Source organism: Bombus flavifrons, chromosome 3, assembly GCF_040668555.2.
Source record: "Bombus flavifrons isolate JBK064 chromosome 3, iyBomFlav1_principal, whole genome shotgun sequence".
In the NCBI taxonomy this organism is placed as follows: domain Eukaryota; kingdom Metazoa; phylum Arthropoda; class Insecta; order Hymenoptera; family Apidae; genus Bombus; species Bombus flavifrons.
The window spans coordinates 18,340,109-18,359,158 of NC_138444.1; the positions used below are offsets into that span (position 1 = coordinate 18,340,109).

The following is a 19,050-nucleotide window of genomic DNA, read 5'->3' on the forward strand; positions in this document are numbered from 1 at the left end:
CGATTACGAATATATTTTTAATAAAAAAATATTGATCGAAACAAAAATAATGGTAAAGCCTATGTGCGGTTATTATGTGTAATTACTTTAGTTCTTTTTTTAATACGCATTAAGTACATATTTTACAAGTGTATAACCTTGTGATAAACCCACTTTGTTTAACAATAAATTAATCAACATGTTGGTAACTTAATTTATACGAAACATATCAGCTGGTAGATTCTTCTGAAGTTTTGGGGAACTTTAAGTTAAGTAATTAAGTTAACAACACTATATATAAATCGTATTTCACTTTCAACAAGTTTACAGTATATCATTTTAAAAAAATACATCGAAGTACATATTAAAATAATACGAAAATAGGATAAAATATAGTACCATAAATATCGATTTAATATCATACAAAATTACTCTAATCTATAACTCGTATAAAATCCTGATAACTCGATTATTTATCTTCTGCAGTAAAAAAAAAGAATGATAAATCCACAACTGTGTAACTAATTAGCTAAAACAATGTGTCTACTACCTTTCCATTCTTTTTACAAAAGTCTAGTTAATAACGCTTAGTTAAGAGACTTAACTAAAAATTACCTATTATAATCATTTATAAATAAGCAACTAACTAGAACGTATGTGGAATCTGGATTACTACTTTGTCGGAAGAACCCACAGCCAGCGTCTTCGCTCAAATATCGATTTTCGATCGAACGATCGTTTTTCCGTCATTTTGAAGGCATACCGAAGCGCATGGATTATTTTTTATAACCATACGAGTTGATTGCTGAAAAAAGACCAAAGAGGAATCGATAAATAAATAATATCACGCGTAATATACATCCTGGGCCCTCTCGTACAACAATTTATTAATTAACAATATCATTAGGTTGTCCGAAAAGTTTCTTTCGTTTTATGAGGAAATAATTGACGCACAACGTTTCTTCTTTTATATTATTTTATCGAATTACGTACGATCAATTTTGTTCCGTTGAAACAAACACCGCGACATTTCACAGACTTGGTTTCACGTCTGTACGAAGGTGCACTGTTGTAAAAAAAATACGTTTGCGAAAGAAAGGCACTTTTCGGACAACTTAATAATAAATTGACTAGTTAGAAACTGCGGCTATAGACTCCTCTTTCCCAATTTTGTAATTTGTCACCTACCGTCAAATTCCTTATCGCACATTAGTAACAATTCCAACCACTGTGATCCCGTTACACGTGGAAGTTGTAGCGTTCCACCGTAACAGGCGGGCAAACATTTTGGCGAGATGTATTGGTGGAATGATTTGCGATCCGTGCCGTGGAAAATCAGCTGAAATCACCAAATTATGCATTAAAATCGTATTTTTTGTAATATCTAATACAATGCACTTTATGGATCTCATCGGTCGACATTGCCTTTGAATTTTGCAAAAATTCTTTTCAAATATGCTAGGACATCGATCGACCAGATCCTGATTATCTACAGTCTCGGTTATCTACAATTTTTAATTATCTATTTACTAATTACAAATGCTTGTACGTATCATGCAATTCTTTCCTCTTCCTACGAGATCTTTCTTTTGATTATTCGTCACTTTCTCAGGTCAACGAACGTTATTGCTACTACATGCTAATTGAAATTCCTAGTTAAATAACAACCCGGTTAGGAGGTCAACAAATGATCCTATCAGCCATTGAACTGCAACTTTCTCTGGAGAAAGTTGTAGAAATTTTCAAAGAGAGGTCAACTCACCCTACTCTTCAGCTTCTCCCTTAAGAACGGCTTGAACAACGCGAACACCATGTTGAACACGTACGGTTGGTTAATAATATGTATATTCTTAATTCGGAGAGGTACTGCGTCCTGCAGCCAATCGACTATCCTTTTCGCGATCGCTGGAGTGAATTGCCAAGCCTGCTGAAGAGTAAGTCCATCCATATCGAAAACAACTACGGCACCAGCGATTTGCGTATTTGGCTCCAACATAGCAGCCTCCACATACAGAACGCAACCTTTGAACACCTCGTCCAAAGAGCACTTGTTGTGCTTCCATTTCTTCCCAAGCTCGATGATTAGTATCCTCCGTCCACATTGATCTCGGTTCGGCAGCACGGTCAAAATATTGTGCTCGAATATGTTCTTCTCTCGGCTGGGTTTCAGATCATCGTACATGTCTGCGTGCTTTATTTTAAAACTGTAGTAATTCTTCACGAGTTTCAATGCTGATTCTGGATAGTATTTGCACGGCCTGAGAAACCGGATCAGCCAGGCATCGTTCTCCAGCGGACACTTCAAGTCGGTTTCGGCTGTGATAGATTAAGGGTGATAAAGACAAATCTATGGTGTTTTTGTCTGTGATCTTTAGATATTAATTATTCGATCGAGCATCGTATCGTAGTGAAATTTTGGAGCTTTCGAACAGAAAGAGATAATATCGTTGATTGAAATTTTACCTTTCAGTAATTCCCTAAGTTGAGCGATCGATTCATTTTGAATTTCTGGCGTCTCACGAAGTTCTTTTTTCGCTACTTCCTGCAACTCCGGGCCAGGTGGCGATATTTCGAACTCGAGCGTGTAGTCGCCGAGTTTCAGGGACGGCATATTATCCCAATTGGTCAACATGTTATCTGCAATGCATTACATAAGTAAATAAATACGTTTCTATTCATATCGATTTAAATCATCGAAATCCGTGTGATATGACGATAATTAAACGTTTACAGTGGCTCGATAGTTTCTATATAGTTTCTATATATTTTTCGAAATATCTGCGATCGAAGGGGTTGCTGCGAGAAGAAGGCAGTTGCAGAAATTTGAGTAAACCAACAAGAACGAAAATCAGTCGAAATCGAACCACTTATTGTCTATAAATATTAGAACGTCTATCCGTTATATCTACTAGAACATTTTATTTAGTACTTTCATTACAGACGCGTTCGATGCGAGCGATATAACAGATTTACGATAATATAATTCGAAAATAAAGGCAGCGAAGTAGCGGAGATTTCTACTAAAAATCAATGACCTAATATTTACGGCCGACAGTGTACACACATTTTCGGTTTTGTTTCGAACTTATGATTTATTTATCGAAATGTTTTATATAACGCACATAATACATTTATCAAATGCTTTTTCACGAGCCACTGTACGTAACTTTTCAGATCATTAAAATCACAAACAAGCAACAGATTAAGAGAATTTCACCACTGACTTTCCGCCTCCATCTTTCCGATTTATTAGTTTCCTTTTTCCTTTCGTTTGTTTATCGTGTCTTCGCAGAAGTTATAATTTATTCCGTTTTATGGTGTTCTCACAGAAATAATAATTCATCTTTGAACAATTCAATTTCTTTTCGACAAAACTCTCGACGATTCATCCGCATCGTCGCAATTGACTACACATCCGATTCGCCAATTTGTAATTATTCAGATAAGCCGAGTGTGCAGAAAGCGACGATTTTGTCACGATAGTGACTCACTCGCTAGTCAAAGGCGGTTTGATACTGAAGAACACTGCTAACTCCGCGGAATTTAATTAACGAAGCGTACGTACGTTCTCCTTTAAACGTTCATTATCATTTCACCTCCTCCTGCTGGGCGTCTACTGAAAAACCAACCAGAGAAATTATATCGCGAATTCTATCTAGATTTTGTTCACTCGCCATAGATTATTTCATTTCCAATCATTTTTAAGCATTTCTATCATTCTTGTTGAACCATCTGTTCGCTTTTCTTGTCTTTTAACGTACTTCGGACTTTGTGGAATCGTTTCAAAGACTCGACCGTGATTTTGTCACGAATTGTAATTATCGTAATGATGGGGACGTACGACAGACGGAGGTTAAATTTGCTTATAACGCATGCAAAAGATTGTAGCAAATATCAAAGAGATCGATAGATACATATAAAAAAAACACTTGACTTTGTAGAGAATAATTTAATTGCATGATAAACATATTGCGAATGTTCGTGTTAATTCGTAGTTTTACGAATAGAACTAAACGTTTCAATAAAATTCGATTGAAAATTTATTCTAAATGATACGAGTACATTACTTTCGATATGTGTAGCTATCAATCAGGACAGGCGCGAAGAAGCGAGTTGAAATGCATACGAAACGTTAGGACAAAGCGTTACGATTAATCTAATCATTCTGAACGTTAAATATGTAAAATTATTAACACGTTAGACCGAGAAATATCGCAGAATGTTCGATCGTTTCCCAATCATTTCGTGAAATAAAACTAAAAAATGTAATCAATGTTTAATTGACATAGTCGTTGCGTAAGAACGAGACCACGTCAAACGCTGAATTTGCATTGGGAAACGTTATTCGACATTTTTTTTCCAAGCGTTTCATATTCTCGAAGCAGACAAGATTCCTCGTACAGGCACGTGCAACGATTGCTGAAGGATGTATCCTTCTCCTTATATATTCTCCTTCTTTTTCTTCCTTCCATTTTGAACAATTACGCCTTCCCGGTCGCAGCTAGAGCGTGGAATCGCGTTGTACGCTCAACGATGCGGAAATCTCTGCGTATAAAGGTGTACCTTGGTGCAGATGTTTTCTTATGATTCTACGAGTGGAGATCTAGTGCGTTAGGTGTATTCTCCTCTTTCTTTTTCGAGAAAGAAGCCAGATACTGTAACATTTTGCTTACGAATCAATCCTGGTTCGACTTTTAAATAAATATACAAATATTTAACAATTTCATCGACGTTCATATGTACATAGTTACCAGGTATGTAAATATGAAACCGGAATTTTTGTATAGAAAATACACGTTTATTGTATGAAAATGATTAAAAATATTTTATTCGAAGTATTGCCCATCGCTAGCTATACATTTTTCCCACCTGCCTGGCAATTGGTGGATGCCATGCTAAAAGAACTGTCGCTCTTTTGAGGCAAACCAGTCATCGAGCCATTTTCGTACATTTTCGTAAGAAGCGAAGTGCTGGTCAGAAAGTGCGTGTCCCATCGATGCAAATAAATAGTAATCGGACGGAGCCAAGTCTGGCGAGTAAGCCGCGTGCAAAAATATTTTCTAACTGAACGCTTCGATCGTTTCCTTCACCAGTTTTGCTGTATGCGATGGTGCATTATCACGAAGCAAAATTGCTTTGTGTTGCCTTTTTTGATATTCTGGTCGTTTTTCACGCAAAGCTCGATTCAAATCGATCATTTGTCGTCGGTAGCGCTCGGTATTAACGGTTTCGCCAGGTTTTAACAGCTCGGTGGTCTTTTTCGGCGGTCTTCCACGTTCTTCGTTCCTCGCGTCAAAATTGCCACTTCTGAATTTTTTAAACCACTCGAAGCACTGTGATTTACCAAGAGCATGCTCACCGTAAGCTTCGACAAGCATTCGATGCGATTCTGCAGCAGTTTTCTTCAAATGGTAACAGAAAATCAATGCTGTCCGCAAATCGTAGTTTCCAGGCACAAAATTTGACATGTTCAACGCTATTACAAACTATGCTGTTGTATGAAACTTGTATCGTTCCGAGTCGAAAATGTTTGTGAGATGTCAACAAAAACTTTTGGCATCAATGACGCAGTTTAGTGATAACTACATTATCAGCTAGGGTCATCTATAGGCAAATTCCGGTTTCATACTTACAGACCTGATATATTGGATTCTGATCGTTTTTCCAACAATTTTATGGAGAATTATAAAGTAAGTACAAAGATTATCTCGTAATCGTTCTTTTTGTTAGAATTTGTTAGTATACTTTTTGTTAGAATTTGAAGAAAAGATATTTGAAGGTAGAAACAAGATTTTATCGTTACTGCCAACTATCATTACTATTACTGTCAAGTGATTCAAAATAGAATCCTCAGAGCTTATTTATTCACGTACAAATTTTAACATCGTTCGATTTCTTCTTTATATTCATCGGATGAAGGAAGAACATTCGCATTATCGTATTCATTCCCTGCGAACTTTAATCTGAAATAAACATAAATCGTATACGGAAATCGAAATTATGCGGATTGATCGAGGCCAAATGAAAGGACAAATGTTTTCTTTTGTTATCTATATAGATACTGTTGTAACGAAGAAACGAACAAAAGTGCATCGATGCAGTAATTTATAAATATTGCGCAATACTGACACGTAATGCAACACAACGCAATCTTCTCTTATTGCTCGTGGTGCAGTTCATAGATCAGGTCACGAATTGTGTGCACACTTTCACCAAGAGTGGCAACAGTTACGTATTTCCACCGGAAAACCATTTTTAGATACGCCTTATAAAATTCACTGCGTAATTACTTCCATGCGAAAGCTTTTGCTATTTAAAGAATCGAAAGCTTCTTTCGTACAGTTAGTATAACGATAATATAGCATAGTTATATATTTCTTTGCATAACCGGTATATTGTATAATATAGCAGTAATAGTAGTTTAGCATAATGATAATTATACGTAAGTAGTATCGTAATAACTTTTGCTGGAACGAGAAAGGTAAACGCATGAATATTCAAGTAATCTGTATAATTAATGTTGTTGTAACGTTTCACGTTATAAAGATGTTATAAATTTTCCTTTAATACGTGATTATTTGAAGCGTATGTAAATGGTGTTCGCGTAATTAGTAGATCGACCAGAATCAACTGGAATTAACCAGAGCTTTCCTCGTAAATGGTAGATAAGGAAATGGATGGTAACTATCGAATACGTTCTTCGTACCAGGAGTTAAAAATTCGCTACTTCAGCTCCATCCAATTCGATCGATTAACCTACGTTACCACAGATGTATACAAAATTCTCTTTGTTCTTCCACTGCAATAATAAAATTAGAATCGTACTCTGTTTAAAAGACAGGAACGTCACCAAGAAGCTGTGCTAATCGTTAGACGAAAATTCACGAGAAACAAGTCACAATTTGAAACTCGTATCTCTGTTTTCCACGACGACAAACTCCTCTTCTTTTTCCACGAGCCGTACATTAACGACGAATGTTCCCAATTCGACTAAAACGAACACTTTGCTGCGCACACCCTTCACGCCAGTTACTCTCCTTTGTCTCTCCATTTAGGAGAAACGGAGGGCAAAGAACATCATACCCTGCGAACGACTGCGAATACACGAGACAAACATTTCCTTTGTTTCGCGTCTTTTGTACACCGTCGAACGCGTAAAATGGACGAGCAAAAAACGTCCAGGGATTTTACGTAACGCAACGGAGAAGGTAGCTGCTGTATGTGTCGATCGCAGACGGAAAACCAGATAAAGGAATCAGAAAGGTATTTTGGGTCGATCGGTTGTTTGACATCGACGAAAGGGACCACGTAACGAGAAATTTTTTTTTTTTTATTTAGTTGTTTACATTCACAATTTGTCCGATTTGTACATTTGGTAGAATTTTTTTGGCTGTAACGAGAAATGGAAGGGAAATACCGATAAAAATAACGAGTAGTAATTTGGTAATCATAGTTAAGGTATTTATAGGAATTTTGGAACGAATAAAGAACAGTGAATATTATTCGCGAATTAAATCACTAGAGAGTTAGCAAAATTCTTGATGCAGTCACCTCGTTTGAAACCTTAGACTATAAAAAAACCTGCATATTATTATCATTATCGTCGATTCAATTATTATTTAAAGGATTATATATTTTTGTTGACTCGTAACTTCCTTATATTCTTTAAAATAAAAGAAACGGTAACGTTACGAAAGGATACACAACGCTAGATTAATATGAAAAACGTGACAGCTGTTCGATGTTTTTGTCTGTATCGAGGCAAACAATGTCGGATGAGAATTATAAGAAAATAGTAAGTGGTTGTAAGAAGAGAAGAATTGTAAATAAAAAGGAAACCGTAGCTGCTTTTACACAAGTGTGTGACGTAGGTACTAAATTCGGAGGTACTTTGAGGTGAAATTCGCAGCCATTCGTAGCACACGAAGACAGAGATCGATCCTGTTCCCCTGGAACAACACAACCCGTGAACATGGTACCCTTCATCGTACCGAGCAGTTTAATTGAATCGAAATAGCTAGTGATTGAATTTATGTACATAAATATATCAATCGTTATTCAGGTTAGCGAAATGGAACAATTTTCGACGAGCTCGAAATCTATTTTGATTACGTTAAGTATATATCAAATTTACAATTCTACGTCTTGGAACGATAAAGCGGGCGATATTAGACTTTGAGATTCGCGAAGGCCAATTTGTTCGATTATTCGACAGAGTGCATGAAATATGAATTAATTGGATCGGGTATTTCTCGTGTCACCCAGAGACGGCCTGAAAGGGCGATCGATGGCGAAAGTACGGAGAAAAAGGATCAAGGACGCGATCGCAGAGGTAATTAGCGGTTGGCAGGCGAACAGAGAAACAAGAAAGAAAAGTGGCGCGCGAATTCCGCCGATTGCGTAAACTTTCTGCTTACGATACCGTGCAAAAGTTTCTGGCTATTTCTGATACTACGCATGACGACTAGTCGCGTATAAAGTGCTCTTAGTCGACGTACACGTTTCTTCTTCAAAGAGACCTGCTATTTAAATATTTATCTTTCTCTTGCTTTCCGAAGAGATCCTAAGAAGAAGGCATTTTTCCTATTGAATCGAACATTCGTGTCATGTGAACACCTTTTTTCCTTATTTTTTAAGCTGTCGGAATAGTTTGTGTAATAAGAAGCTATTATGGATTTAAAAATCACCAAGATCTTAAGAGAGATAAAATAAACGTTTAAAATTCTGGAACGTCATACTTGTCGTTGTTAAGTTTCCAAAGTCGACTCGGACGAGTTAATGGATTATGAAATCAAAGGTTGACAGAGGTCCGTTTCTTTCACCGTGTCCGACCTCGAGGTACAGTCAGCCACGAAAAAGGAGACGCTTGTTATTCGAGGTGAACCTGTTTCACGATCAGGGTCATCGGTGCTATATTTCGTTTGTTCGTTTGGAAAAGACACAAGGCGCCTACAATCTGGCTGGGTACCGCGATTGCCTCGGGAATACGAGTCATTTTGGTACCGAGGACTCCGAATTCGTGGCTTCTGGAATTGGAAATATTAAACGTATCTAGATTTCACTTTGACTTATAATTAATACAGAGGATATGTCACGATGAGAAGTTACAAATCGTGGAACGTTTATTTCTCTCTAAAAGAAGTTTGTGAATTGGCACATTCGATTTCACGTTCCCTTCTCCTGCCAACCACCCTCTGTCAATATTTATCAGCGTGATTTATGAGAGAGCCGAGAGCAAGGGTTACTGGCGCACTTGCATTCGGGGTTGTAAAATTTTATCGAGCAATTCCACTTAGGCGCATCGACCCGCCATCGCAATTGGCAGTCGACCAAGAACTGCTGAAACACAAGAGTGCAACGAGGTAAGCCACCTTCGCGACCAACACAAAGATTCCTGTACTATTTAAACATCGAAATAGGAGCTGAACCGATGCCAGCATTCGGTTTCACATTTTACGCACGTTCGATCGTTGATGGACTTTGCATAAACCGACGTTGCAACAGGCTGCGTCTTCGATGAATCGTTTCTCACTGACAACGAGCGTCTGTACCGTCTGTACGTTTCCACGAAACTGTTTTCTTCGCGAGAAAAGGGAAAACGCACGTACTTTTTTCGTTCATGGTGGAAGTAAAAATCTAGAGATAGTCGTCGAATTTTCATTCAACTCGAAACTCTAGTTAGAGGTTAGTGAGATGACTCTGTTATGCAATGGTCCAGAAGCGATTCTCCATAGCAGAGAACTCTTGCTTCTTTCTAGTAATAGTTAGCCTAGAGCAATCCGAGAAAACTTTCCCATCGTTGAGGATGCGTAATACCATTCTCGGTGTTTGAAGGAGATCGTTAACGATCGTCGGAACGTCAGTCTTACGCCTTGCTTCTGCAAACAATTGGCAATCGACCAGACGACGACGATCACCTCCTGCGATGCTATTTTTCTTCCTGTTCTTTCAGGAAAATTCCATATGTTTAGTTGACTCGGATATTCGAATATTATTTCATTTAGTCTCGTGTTAACGTAGAAATAAAATAATTGATCGTAACTATTTTAAGAACTGAAATTTATGTCATAATTGTTCTTAACTCTCAAAGGTTGCGTTTTATACGAAAATTCAGTAAAGAATCGAGGATCATTCGGTAAAGTATCTGTTGTTAATTTGCGCAAGGTTATATAAAGAAACTTATTCCGTGCCAATAATTTTGTTTATCGCCGTAAATAAAATCTGTAGTTTCTATTATTCCCACGAGGCAAGAAAGTAGTTCTTGATGGCCTGTCTTTTGTCTAGACGTTGATTACAGCACGAATGATAACCGTGAAAGGTGAGCTTAATTTCAGAAAGGAGCCAGGAGGATGAAAATAGAAGGAAAATGAAGACAGATCTCACAATGGGCGTTAAGAAAACGAAAACAGAGGAAAGATGAAGATGAAAACTTGAGGAGAAACAGGAACAAAAGAAGAGGAAGAAAAGCTTCCTTCTGCAAGCTTTAACGCGTGGAACGAAGACATGCTCGTTACGTTAACTTTGATTGGGTCCTTAGATAAGAAAAGAACCTGATTTTCAAGACGACGAAGAAGGAAGCAACTTGAAATGTCAGAGGAATTACAGAGTCTTATTAGTGTGAAAAGAGATGGGAATCTGGTTCGTTGCCATCGAAGAGAGAGGTTTTTAGATAATTAGAGAACGGATGTTACAAAATAAGTTTGCGAGAAAAATATTGGTAGAAGCTCAATCGAAGTAAGGTAAGATTATACAAAAATAACAGGATATTAAAAATTGACGCAAGAAATTCTGCTTTACGATCGACTATAATTAAAATTCTTCGTGATTATGTCGACAAAAATATATCGATGACTGTTCAATGAATCATTATCGGGCCACCTTTAACGAGTAATATTTATGTTCCACAGAAAACAATCTTGCGATTTTATATGTACGTCATTCGTAATTGACTTTCCTTTCGGGGAGGCAATTGTATTATTTACAATCCATTTGAAATTACTTGAACGAATATAAAACGCAGACAAACAATAAAGAAATTGTTGAATTTGAAAAATATCCTATACACTTGTAGATTTATGGTAAAATACTTAAAAATATTTTTATTGAAGAAACTTTCCCATTCTCGTTCGAATATTTTCTTACTATTTTGTTATTGATTTATCTCACAAGCAACGACAAATATTTTAGACCTTTCAGAATATTTTCAAACGCTATACACTTACATTACACAATATCCTATACACTTTTAGATTTATGGTAAAATACTTAAAAATATTTTTATTGAAGAAATTTTCCCATTCTCGTTCGAATATTTTCTTACTATTTTGTTATTGATTTATCTCACAAGCAACGACAAATATTTTAGACCTTTCAGAATATTTTCAAACGCTATACACTTACATTACACAATATCCTATACACTTTTAGATTTATGGTAAAATACTTAAAAATATTTTTATTGAAGAAATTTTCCCATTCTCGTTCGAATATTTTCTTACTATTTTGTTATTGATTTATCTCACAAGCAACGACAAATATTTTAGACCTTTCAGAATATTTTCAAACGCTATACACTTACATTACACAATATCCTATACACTTTTAGATTTATGGTAAAATACTTAAAAATATTTTTATTGAAGAAATTTTCCCATTCTCGTTCGAATATTTTCTTACTATTTTGTTATTGATTTATCTCACAAGCAATAACAAATATTTTAGACATTTCAGAATATTTTCAAACGCTGAATACAGGTACGAATCATTAGACAAAAGATATTATTGGAATTCCAATTTAAGATATGTCACAGTATTCAATTGAGGACGTACTCTTCAAAGAGTTTCGTAATTGTTCATTAAAATCTTAACTGACATGACTTAAATAAGTAAAATCTTTCATTATCAAACTATTAAAACTGCGTTACTCTCTAATGACGAAGCAGTCTAAAGAGTCGTCAAACAATAGCGTTATCTGTATATGAAGTTAGGACGAATATACGTACACTACCATTCCTAAGCATAATGAGTTACACAGAAGTCTTTGATGAATTTATTATATGTGTCGTTGAAAATATTATGAGTTTTCGCTAACATCGTAATGAGACACGATTATCATAATCACATTCACAAGATTTCAAACAAAACCGAAAATGTACATACAAATTGCAAGACATTTTTTACGAAATTGCTATACAATGTTTACATCTTGCTTACATCTTCGCTATAGCACACTAACTTCTTATCGTATATTAACATTTAAAACTGAATTTGATCGTGTAATAATATACCACGAAACTCACTTGTAATAATAATAAACGATAATATCGCACAGAGTCTTTTCGTAATTTCTTTTCGTAATTTGGTGATTAAATTATATTCTGTTAAAAACGAACAAATCTCCGCATACTTTCAAGCGTTGGAGCGCGTTTAATAAATTGCACGAGTACCGTGTACTCTACATCGCATTTATACTAAAATCAATTTCTCTGCTAATTCGTAAAGCAACAGGATAAGTGGCGATCTTTGGTTCGAAACTTGACAACAATGTAATAGTACGATCACGGGAAACTGCTTAGGAAAATGTTGTATGATTCTGATGTAACTGCACGTAACAAACGTGCCATGGTCGCAGAGAAACCGCTGGTTTCATTTGTAAGACGAACACGTGCGATGAACACAAAGAGAATTGTCTAGCATCGGGACGGTCTATCGAGGAATACCTTAGTCAGCATTTAGTTTTTCGAAAAAGATCCAACTGTAAGGAGTTTTCGTGCGGGTTAAGTGTTTTAAATTTTGTTGTTTAAATTTATCACAGAATCTCAACAAGATTATCATCTACGTAGGAAAGTGAATGCTGGTTAAGTGTTGTGAAACTTGTGCGATACTCTTTCATCACTAGCAGAAGTAATATGGACGCTAGTGTGTATGTAAATCGTTGCATGTTTTCTATCGGCACGAATACATTATCGTTTTACTTGTCCGCCTTCCTTTTTTTATTATATCTTCGATTGACGTAGTGCGAATAAAGGTCGACGACGAGAACAATTTTGTTACACGTCATAATGATCAATCTTAATTCCAAATGAATTCATTTTAATTTTCAATTAACGCTTCAAAGAAAATCTTGTGAAATCAATTTGACTATTTCATGGTTGACTTGCTTCCCTGTTTCTGTCACTTTACGATCTTAGTATACTATACGATGTATCTTGTGTGTATCGTCTCTTACGATCGTCGTGTTGATTTAATGTTATTTTGCGCCTGTCATTTCGATCGATATGTGATAAAAATCATGTTCGATTTATTCATTAATTCATATTAATTCACAATGTCATATTAATTCTGTGTAATCTTCGCTGGTCAAGAGGCAGAAGGAAGCAAATAGAACAAGTTTCTTGTTTGCTAATACAATTTGCGTTCCTGAGATCAACTATATTCTTGTTCCTTTTAATGAAAAAATAAATATTGAAACAGCGAAACAAAGAGACAGTGGAGGATTTGAAAAAACCGATTTTCCTCGTTGTTCGTCTTCCATTTATTTAATATTTACACATGACGATAAAAATTTATCGTCGTACGAATAATTACGGGCTTGCGAAATATTACGCGAATAATTACAAGGAATAAATACAAAGTAACGATTTTAACAAGGGAAACAAGTGTTTGAGCGGCCCACGACAACGCAACCTTTTGCTAAATGGCTTGTCTTGATCAATGTCATGTTTACTTTTAAATTACGAACCCGAGAGAGTCACGATAAGAGGGACGCAAATGTCAACTTAATGTTAATGTTAGCGTAAAAATTTGGTACCCTGGTAATCGGATTGTCGAGTTGATGTTTATACAAATTCGTTCCTTTCTTTTCCAAAGACACTCGGAAGAAACTACTGAAAATCTCAACACCAAAAAGGACGAAGTAAAAGGTATAATTAATTCGTTCGTTAGAAATCTTTCCAACAATATTTCATTGTCGGATCAGTTCCCGAGATAAATTCGATCACATCGTGAAGCTAACGAGAGAATTTCTAACAACACACGAAATTACAAGGTATCAATTTTTTGTACAAATTATAGAATTCAACCTATAATTTCAATATATTATCGCTAATAATAAGACCGCGCAACTTTATGCATATATCGATATATATATTTCGATGTCGGGTGTTTCACATAAATGCGCGAAAATCCACGATAATGACATAATATTTTAACGTCTGATGCGATTATAAACGATCGATTAAAAAGACGTTCGCGCGCCTTAAACCTACCAAACTTCCATACAATTCTACAAAAACAATAGCAACAGCGCTTCTACATGAAACCAAAGAGTACTTACGTTCGATCATAACAAGTGTTACTTGACTCGGATCCTCGGTATCCTCTTCGGTTTTCTTTGTCAACGAGACTTTAGAGAGTTTGGCCGATACTTTGAACAAATTCCTTGGAAATCGACCACTCGATAAAATAACTAACACGGAACTGAAGCAAATACTAATGAATCAGCCAGTGTATCGACCAAGACACATCGACGGGACGGAAAATTCTGTCGACGGAACGAGTGAATATCCTCGAGGTGGGGGCGCAACGGTCGAGCGAACGAAGGCGAGAACGTTCGCCGAAGAACCGCGACGTGCGTTCGATCGACAAAACGGACGAAAATGCGGTGGGACCGGGCCCAGAGACCCGTTCTTATAGGCTCAACAGCTTCGCCTTCAGGGTCGAAAAAGTAAGATTAAACGATTTTTCACTAGCGTCTACGGTGACGTACCGATTCGTTCATAGAATCGATGATCCTCGTTGAGTAGGTCGGATCGGAAGCGCGTTTCTTTTTGTATCGGCACGACTCGATCGTCGTTGTCGACGAAACGAGTGGAACGAGATAGGAAACGCGGCATTGAAACCTGTACTGCGAGGAAAATAGTTACGTTTCACGCCGTCTGGAATTAAGCTGACCGATTCGTTGAAGGGGAAATGGATTTTATTAACCGATCGAGTGGAAATCTTGGTCGAGCTGTTTCCAGAGATTCGCACGGTGAATAGAGAGAGCCGCGTGACAGATGGCTGGAGGGAAATTGAACTCCGCTATGGGAAGAATTCGACCTGGAAATCGACGAGCAAATTGGAACGTAATGTCGTCTCCTTGCTACGTACGTGATATACGTTTCTTCGATTATCGTTATGAGATACGGATCATTAACGAATACAGGACGCTAACATTCGAAGAAAATCTTAATAATCCACGTAAATCACACGTGTAATTGATTGATATGGCAGAAAAATTGCCTTTGTATGAAAACTGATGGATATAATTATATCTTAATTTATTTACTGTAGTCGTCGTAATATTTATGAAAGGAGGTGTACGTCTGTGGATCTAATATTATAGAAAGGATATACAGGCAGCGTCACGTTAATATTTCAATATCTATTAAATCTGAGTAACTTTTTTAAAATTAAACCGAACAATTTTTTGAGAAGCTATTTAGAAAGATGAATTTATGACGTGTAAAGAAAACGTCGAAAAAATTGCAGTTGTTTGGAACGGAAGAATCGCGAAGAGAATTGCAAAGAGTAAATGTCGCATTTTACAACCTTTTTATCCGAGCTTAATTAACATTTTTATGAGCTATAAACGGTTAGAAATAATGAAAATCGCAGTTATTTACGACTTTCGGATAACTGTAATAAATTTGAAGATTCTTGCGAGGAATCTTCCGATGACTGTCGCTCGTTTCTGCATCAGCAGATTTCAATAGAACGTTCAGCATGCCTATAACTGGTATAAATCTACAAAACGTATCGTTTCGATTTTCGTTACAGACCCAGCTACAAAGGTTGTAAAACGCGGCCTTCTTTATTATTTTCCTCGCGATTCCCATCGATTGAAACTTTTTCCGAAATCTTCTTTACGCGTCATCCATTGAACTAATCCTTCTAACTTGTCAAAAAAGCTCAAGTCGTTTAGTCCAATTTTAAAAGAGTTGTTCCACTTTAAGGTGTTTCGAATACAAATGCGAGCGACTGCATACTATTCTCTCTCATCTATCGCGTGACAAAGACCAGAAGAACGATAAAAACAGACTTATCATATTTTTCCCATGTGATTTTCATATACACGTTCCTTCGATGTAATTTTTATACTTTACACGCAATGGATTAGCTTTTTCATTTTATCGATGATTTTGAAATCATTTTTTTGTTGTGAATGTTCGAACGACGTAAGTATTCGCGCGCCAACAGGTAATTATAAACTTTTCAGACGCTTAAACGCGAACGTCGTAGGAATGCCAAACTGGTTGGGACTGTTTGTCACGCCAAATCGAAAGGTTCTTGAACCTTGAATTAATATGCGCCGCGGTTTCCATTCGGTGGAGCGCAGAACTGTGATCGTTCGCAACACGCGATCGGTATATAGTTTTGAATGTTTCGCGGGTCGGTTTATTATCGTCGTTTGACGCCTTGGCGCTGAAATGCAGCCAGTCCGATTGCGGCAACTCTACGATTAGATAAAGCATTTCGAAATGGTGTTCGGTTGTGGAAAGTTGAAACGTGTCTCTTCCTTTCCCCTTTTTGTTTTCTTAATTAATATCATGGTTGTTGTTAGTGATGCGACTAGGAACCAGTTTTTGAGCGTGTATAAGTCTCTAGATGTGGAGATGACACTCTGAATTTCAAGGCTGGTACGGCTTTTCTTGTCGTGAAAATGTCATGGCCGATTATTAGATAACAAAGATAAAAAGTAAGAAAAAAATAGACAATTCTATAAATTCGAATGAAACACGACAATAAAAATATTCAAACTGTATGCAACAGCGGATAAAGGATAAGAGCAAATAGAAAGAATTCGATGAATATATGTTACAAAAAAAAAAAAAAAAAAAAAAAAATATTCGCTTTAAAATAAAATATCCAGAAAAAGATACTTTTGCATCGAAAATACATTAGCGGGATCCGAAGTAAGAGAAAATAAATTTCCATGAATTTAAATTAATACAATGATAAATGTGATGATAGAGACGCTATTGGATACATCAATTTTGTAAATTATAAATATTTAAGAAGTTACTACCCAGATATACCAATATATAAATAATATTGTTGCTACAATAGATACTAATTATTCGATCGAATTAATTACTTCGACTAATTATTCGATCGATTCGTTTCGTTCGTGATTAACATTCATCGATATAACTGTAAATCTTCACTCATCGAAGATTCACCGTTGAAATTGCAAGATTTGATATTCTATTTTTTCCATATCACTTCAAAGCCACAAGTAAAATTCCAAGTTACACAAATCTCGCAAATCTACAAGTTGCCCAAACTAGACGAAAACGTTCCCAGCATCCGCACACGTTCCACTAATCGTGATTCGCCCTTCGTTATCACCACGACCCCATATACTCGACCCCCGGTGACCGGAAACAGAACGGATAACTCTCACTCACCGTTTAGCCGTGATTCCATCATTGACTTGACTGAAGGATCGACCGGCGGTCGTACGATTCGACGAGCAGAGACGATGCCGTTGTCGTGTCAGGCAAATACGATATATCACGCATTAGTAGGTGATGTATAAACGAGGTTCTCTCCTCTATATAAACGCGTTGGGGAACTCGGTGACTCGAGCTCTGACCTTCCTTCCTCGTTACGATCGACCTCCCTCTCTCCGTATCTATCGTCGATGCTCGTCGACGACAGCGTGGCCGAGACACGCGCGTGCCGTTCGATGCTCGAAGTGGAACGATCGATCGATCGAACGAATGAAACGGGACGGATGATTTCTGTCGGTCACGGGATTAATGGGGCGAAACAGCCTGTTTATCAGCCGCTTCCTCTCCCCGGCGAAAGTTCTGGTAGGAGGAAAGGGATGTTTGTTTATCGGATGGCACGGCTGGGATCGGGTTATGGGTGTTTATAAATAAATTGACGCTGAACTTGGAGACGGATCGTGATGAGCCGAGTCGCTGTGGCGTTGGGGTGGGTCAGGATGCATGATCGATCGTCCGACACGACGGTGGTTTCATGGTGGAAGGATTTGTTATATGATACGAGGGGTGAATATGAATGCGAGCATCGGTGATGTTCAGAGTGAACGAGAGATAGAGGGAGTGCGAAATAGAGATACATTACGGTGTATCGGTGTTGGGACACTTAGTATAGGGATTAAAATATGGTAATGGAAATGGTAGATTGCCAGCGTAGCTAGTCGGTCGCTATCGTATTCCATCGGTATCACCAATAGCGATAATTATTTCGTCGCGTTGCGAAAGAGGTAATTGATTAAAGAAACGATTAAATCGTAGGAAGGTCGAATAGTGGAGAATACCAAACTTGAAGATTCCACGAGGTTTACGAAGTATTGATAAATCGATAAGACGAACCGTTGATACGTAATCCTTCGTGATAAATATTTATGCATATTAAGAAACTATGTATCGAGTCCATAAGTTGCATTTTAAGATTAAAAGTCGTGATGTAAACCGTCGAAAAAGAACAAGGATATATTTAAAGGGGGATAATCCGAGGACGCCCTGTGCGTCAGTTACAAATTACACGCGAGCGTTTCCTTGAACTAGGCGCGAAGTCCGATTTCTGCCGCTAGTGTGTGACAAATATAAATCAGCGGAACTAACGCGAAAGATTGTTTAACTTAAGTAATACTTCTTCTAAGAAAAATCATAATCGTCGAAGAAATACTGAGAACCATAGTGACAATGCTAATAACTACACATTTTCGTGCATAATTCATGATTTCTAGAATATAATGGAAATAGAAAAAAACATAATGACAGTTTGTATATTTTGCTACATTTATATTACATATCTTCTGTATATTCTTGTTTTCTCGAATTCCCATAAATGCATAAACAGCTGTAGTTTATAATACCGGTTTACGAACTACTTCTGCTTTTTTCTTAATAATAATAAATAATAATAATTCCTGATTTTTACCGCGTTTAACCAAGATCTGCTAGTATGGACTCTTCAGTAAGGCTCACCTAACAGACCTATACCTTAGACACAATGAGAGAAGAGGTTCAAGATCTATCGCGTTTAACCATACGT

General features: G+C 36.9%; 1 protein-coding gene across 4 annotated transcripts; it reads right to left on the reverse strand.

Annotated features, from left to right (window-relative positions):
* Positions 1 to 91: 91 nt before the first annotated feature.
* Positions 92 to 17,589, reverse strand: LOC138178278 (alpha-tocopherol transfer protein-like). 4 transcript variants are annotated; one of them, XM_069109959.1, is made up of 5 exons: positions 17,430 to 17,589; positions 2,443 to 2,616; positions 1,742 to 2,295; positions 1,168 to 1,318; positions 92 to 784 (listed from the first exon to the last, which is right to left on the reverse strand). In XM_069109959.1, exons 1-5 carry the CDS (start codon positions 17,449 to 17,451, stop codon positions 756 to 758), a joined length of 930 nt encoding a protein of 309 aa, XP_068966060.1. In that variant the 5' UTR covers positions 17,452 to 17,589; the 3' UTR covers positions 92 to 755. The 4 variants fall into 4 exon arrangements, with proteins under 4 accessions (XP_068966060.1, XP_068966062.1, XP_068966061.1 ...); XM_069109961.1 differs by lacking the exon at positions 17,430 to 17,589 and adding an exon at positions 14,315 to 14,819; XM_069109960.1 differs by lacking the exon at positions 17,430 to 17,589 and adding an exon at positions 3,204 to 3,460.
* Between the last annotated feature and the right edge of the window lie 1,461 nt (positions 17,590 to 19,050).

What these genes read in the sequence shown, in the direction of transcription:
- LOC138178278 (XM_069109959.1), bottom strand. Translation starts at nt 17,451, where the DNA reads ATGATGGAATCACGGCTAAACG. An exon ending in GATGGAATCACGGCTAAACG is followed by an intron (nt 2,617 to 17,429) that starts GTGAGTGAGAGT and finishes AATGCATTGCAG; the next exon opens with ATAACATGTTGACCAATTGG. An exon ending in GTGCGATAAGGAATTTGACG is followed by an intron (nt 785 to 1,167) that starts GTAGGTGACAAA and finishes GTCTTTTTTCAG; the next exon opens with CAATCAACTCGTATGGTTAT.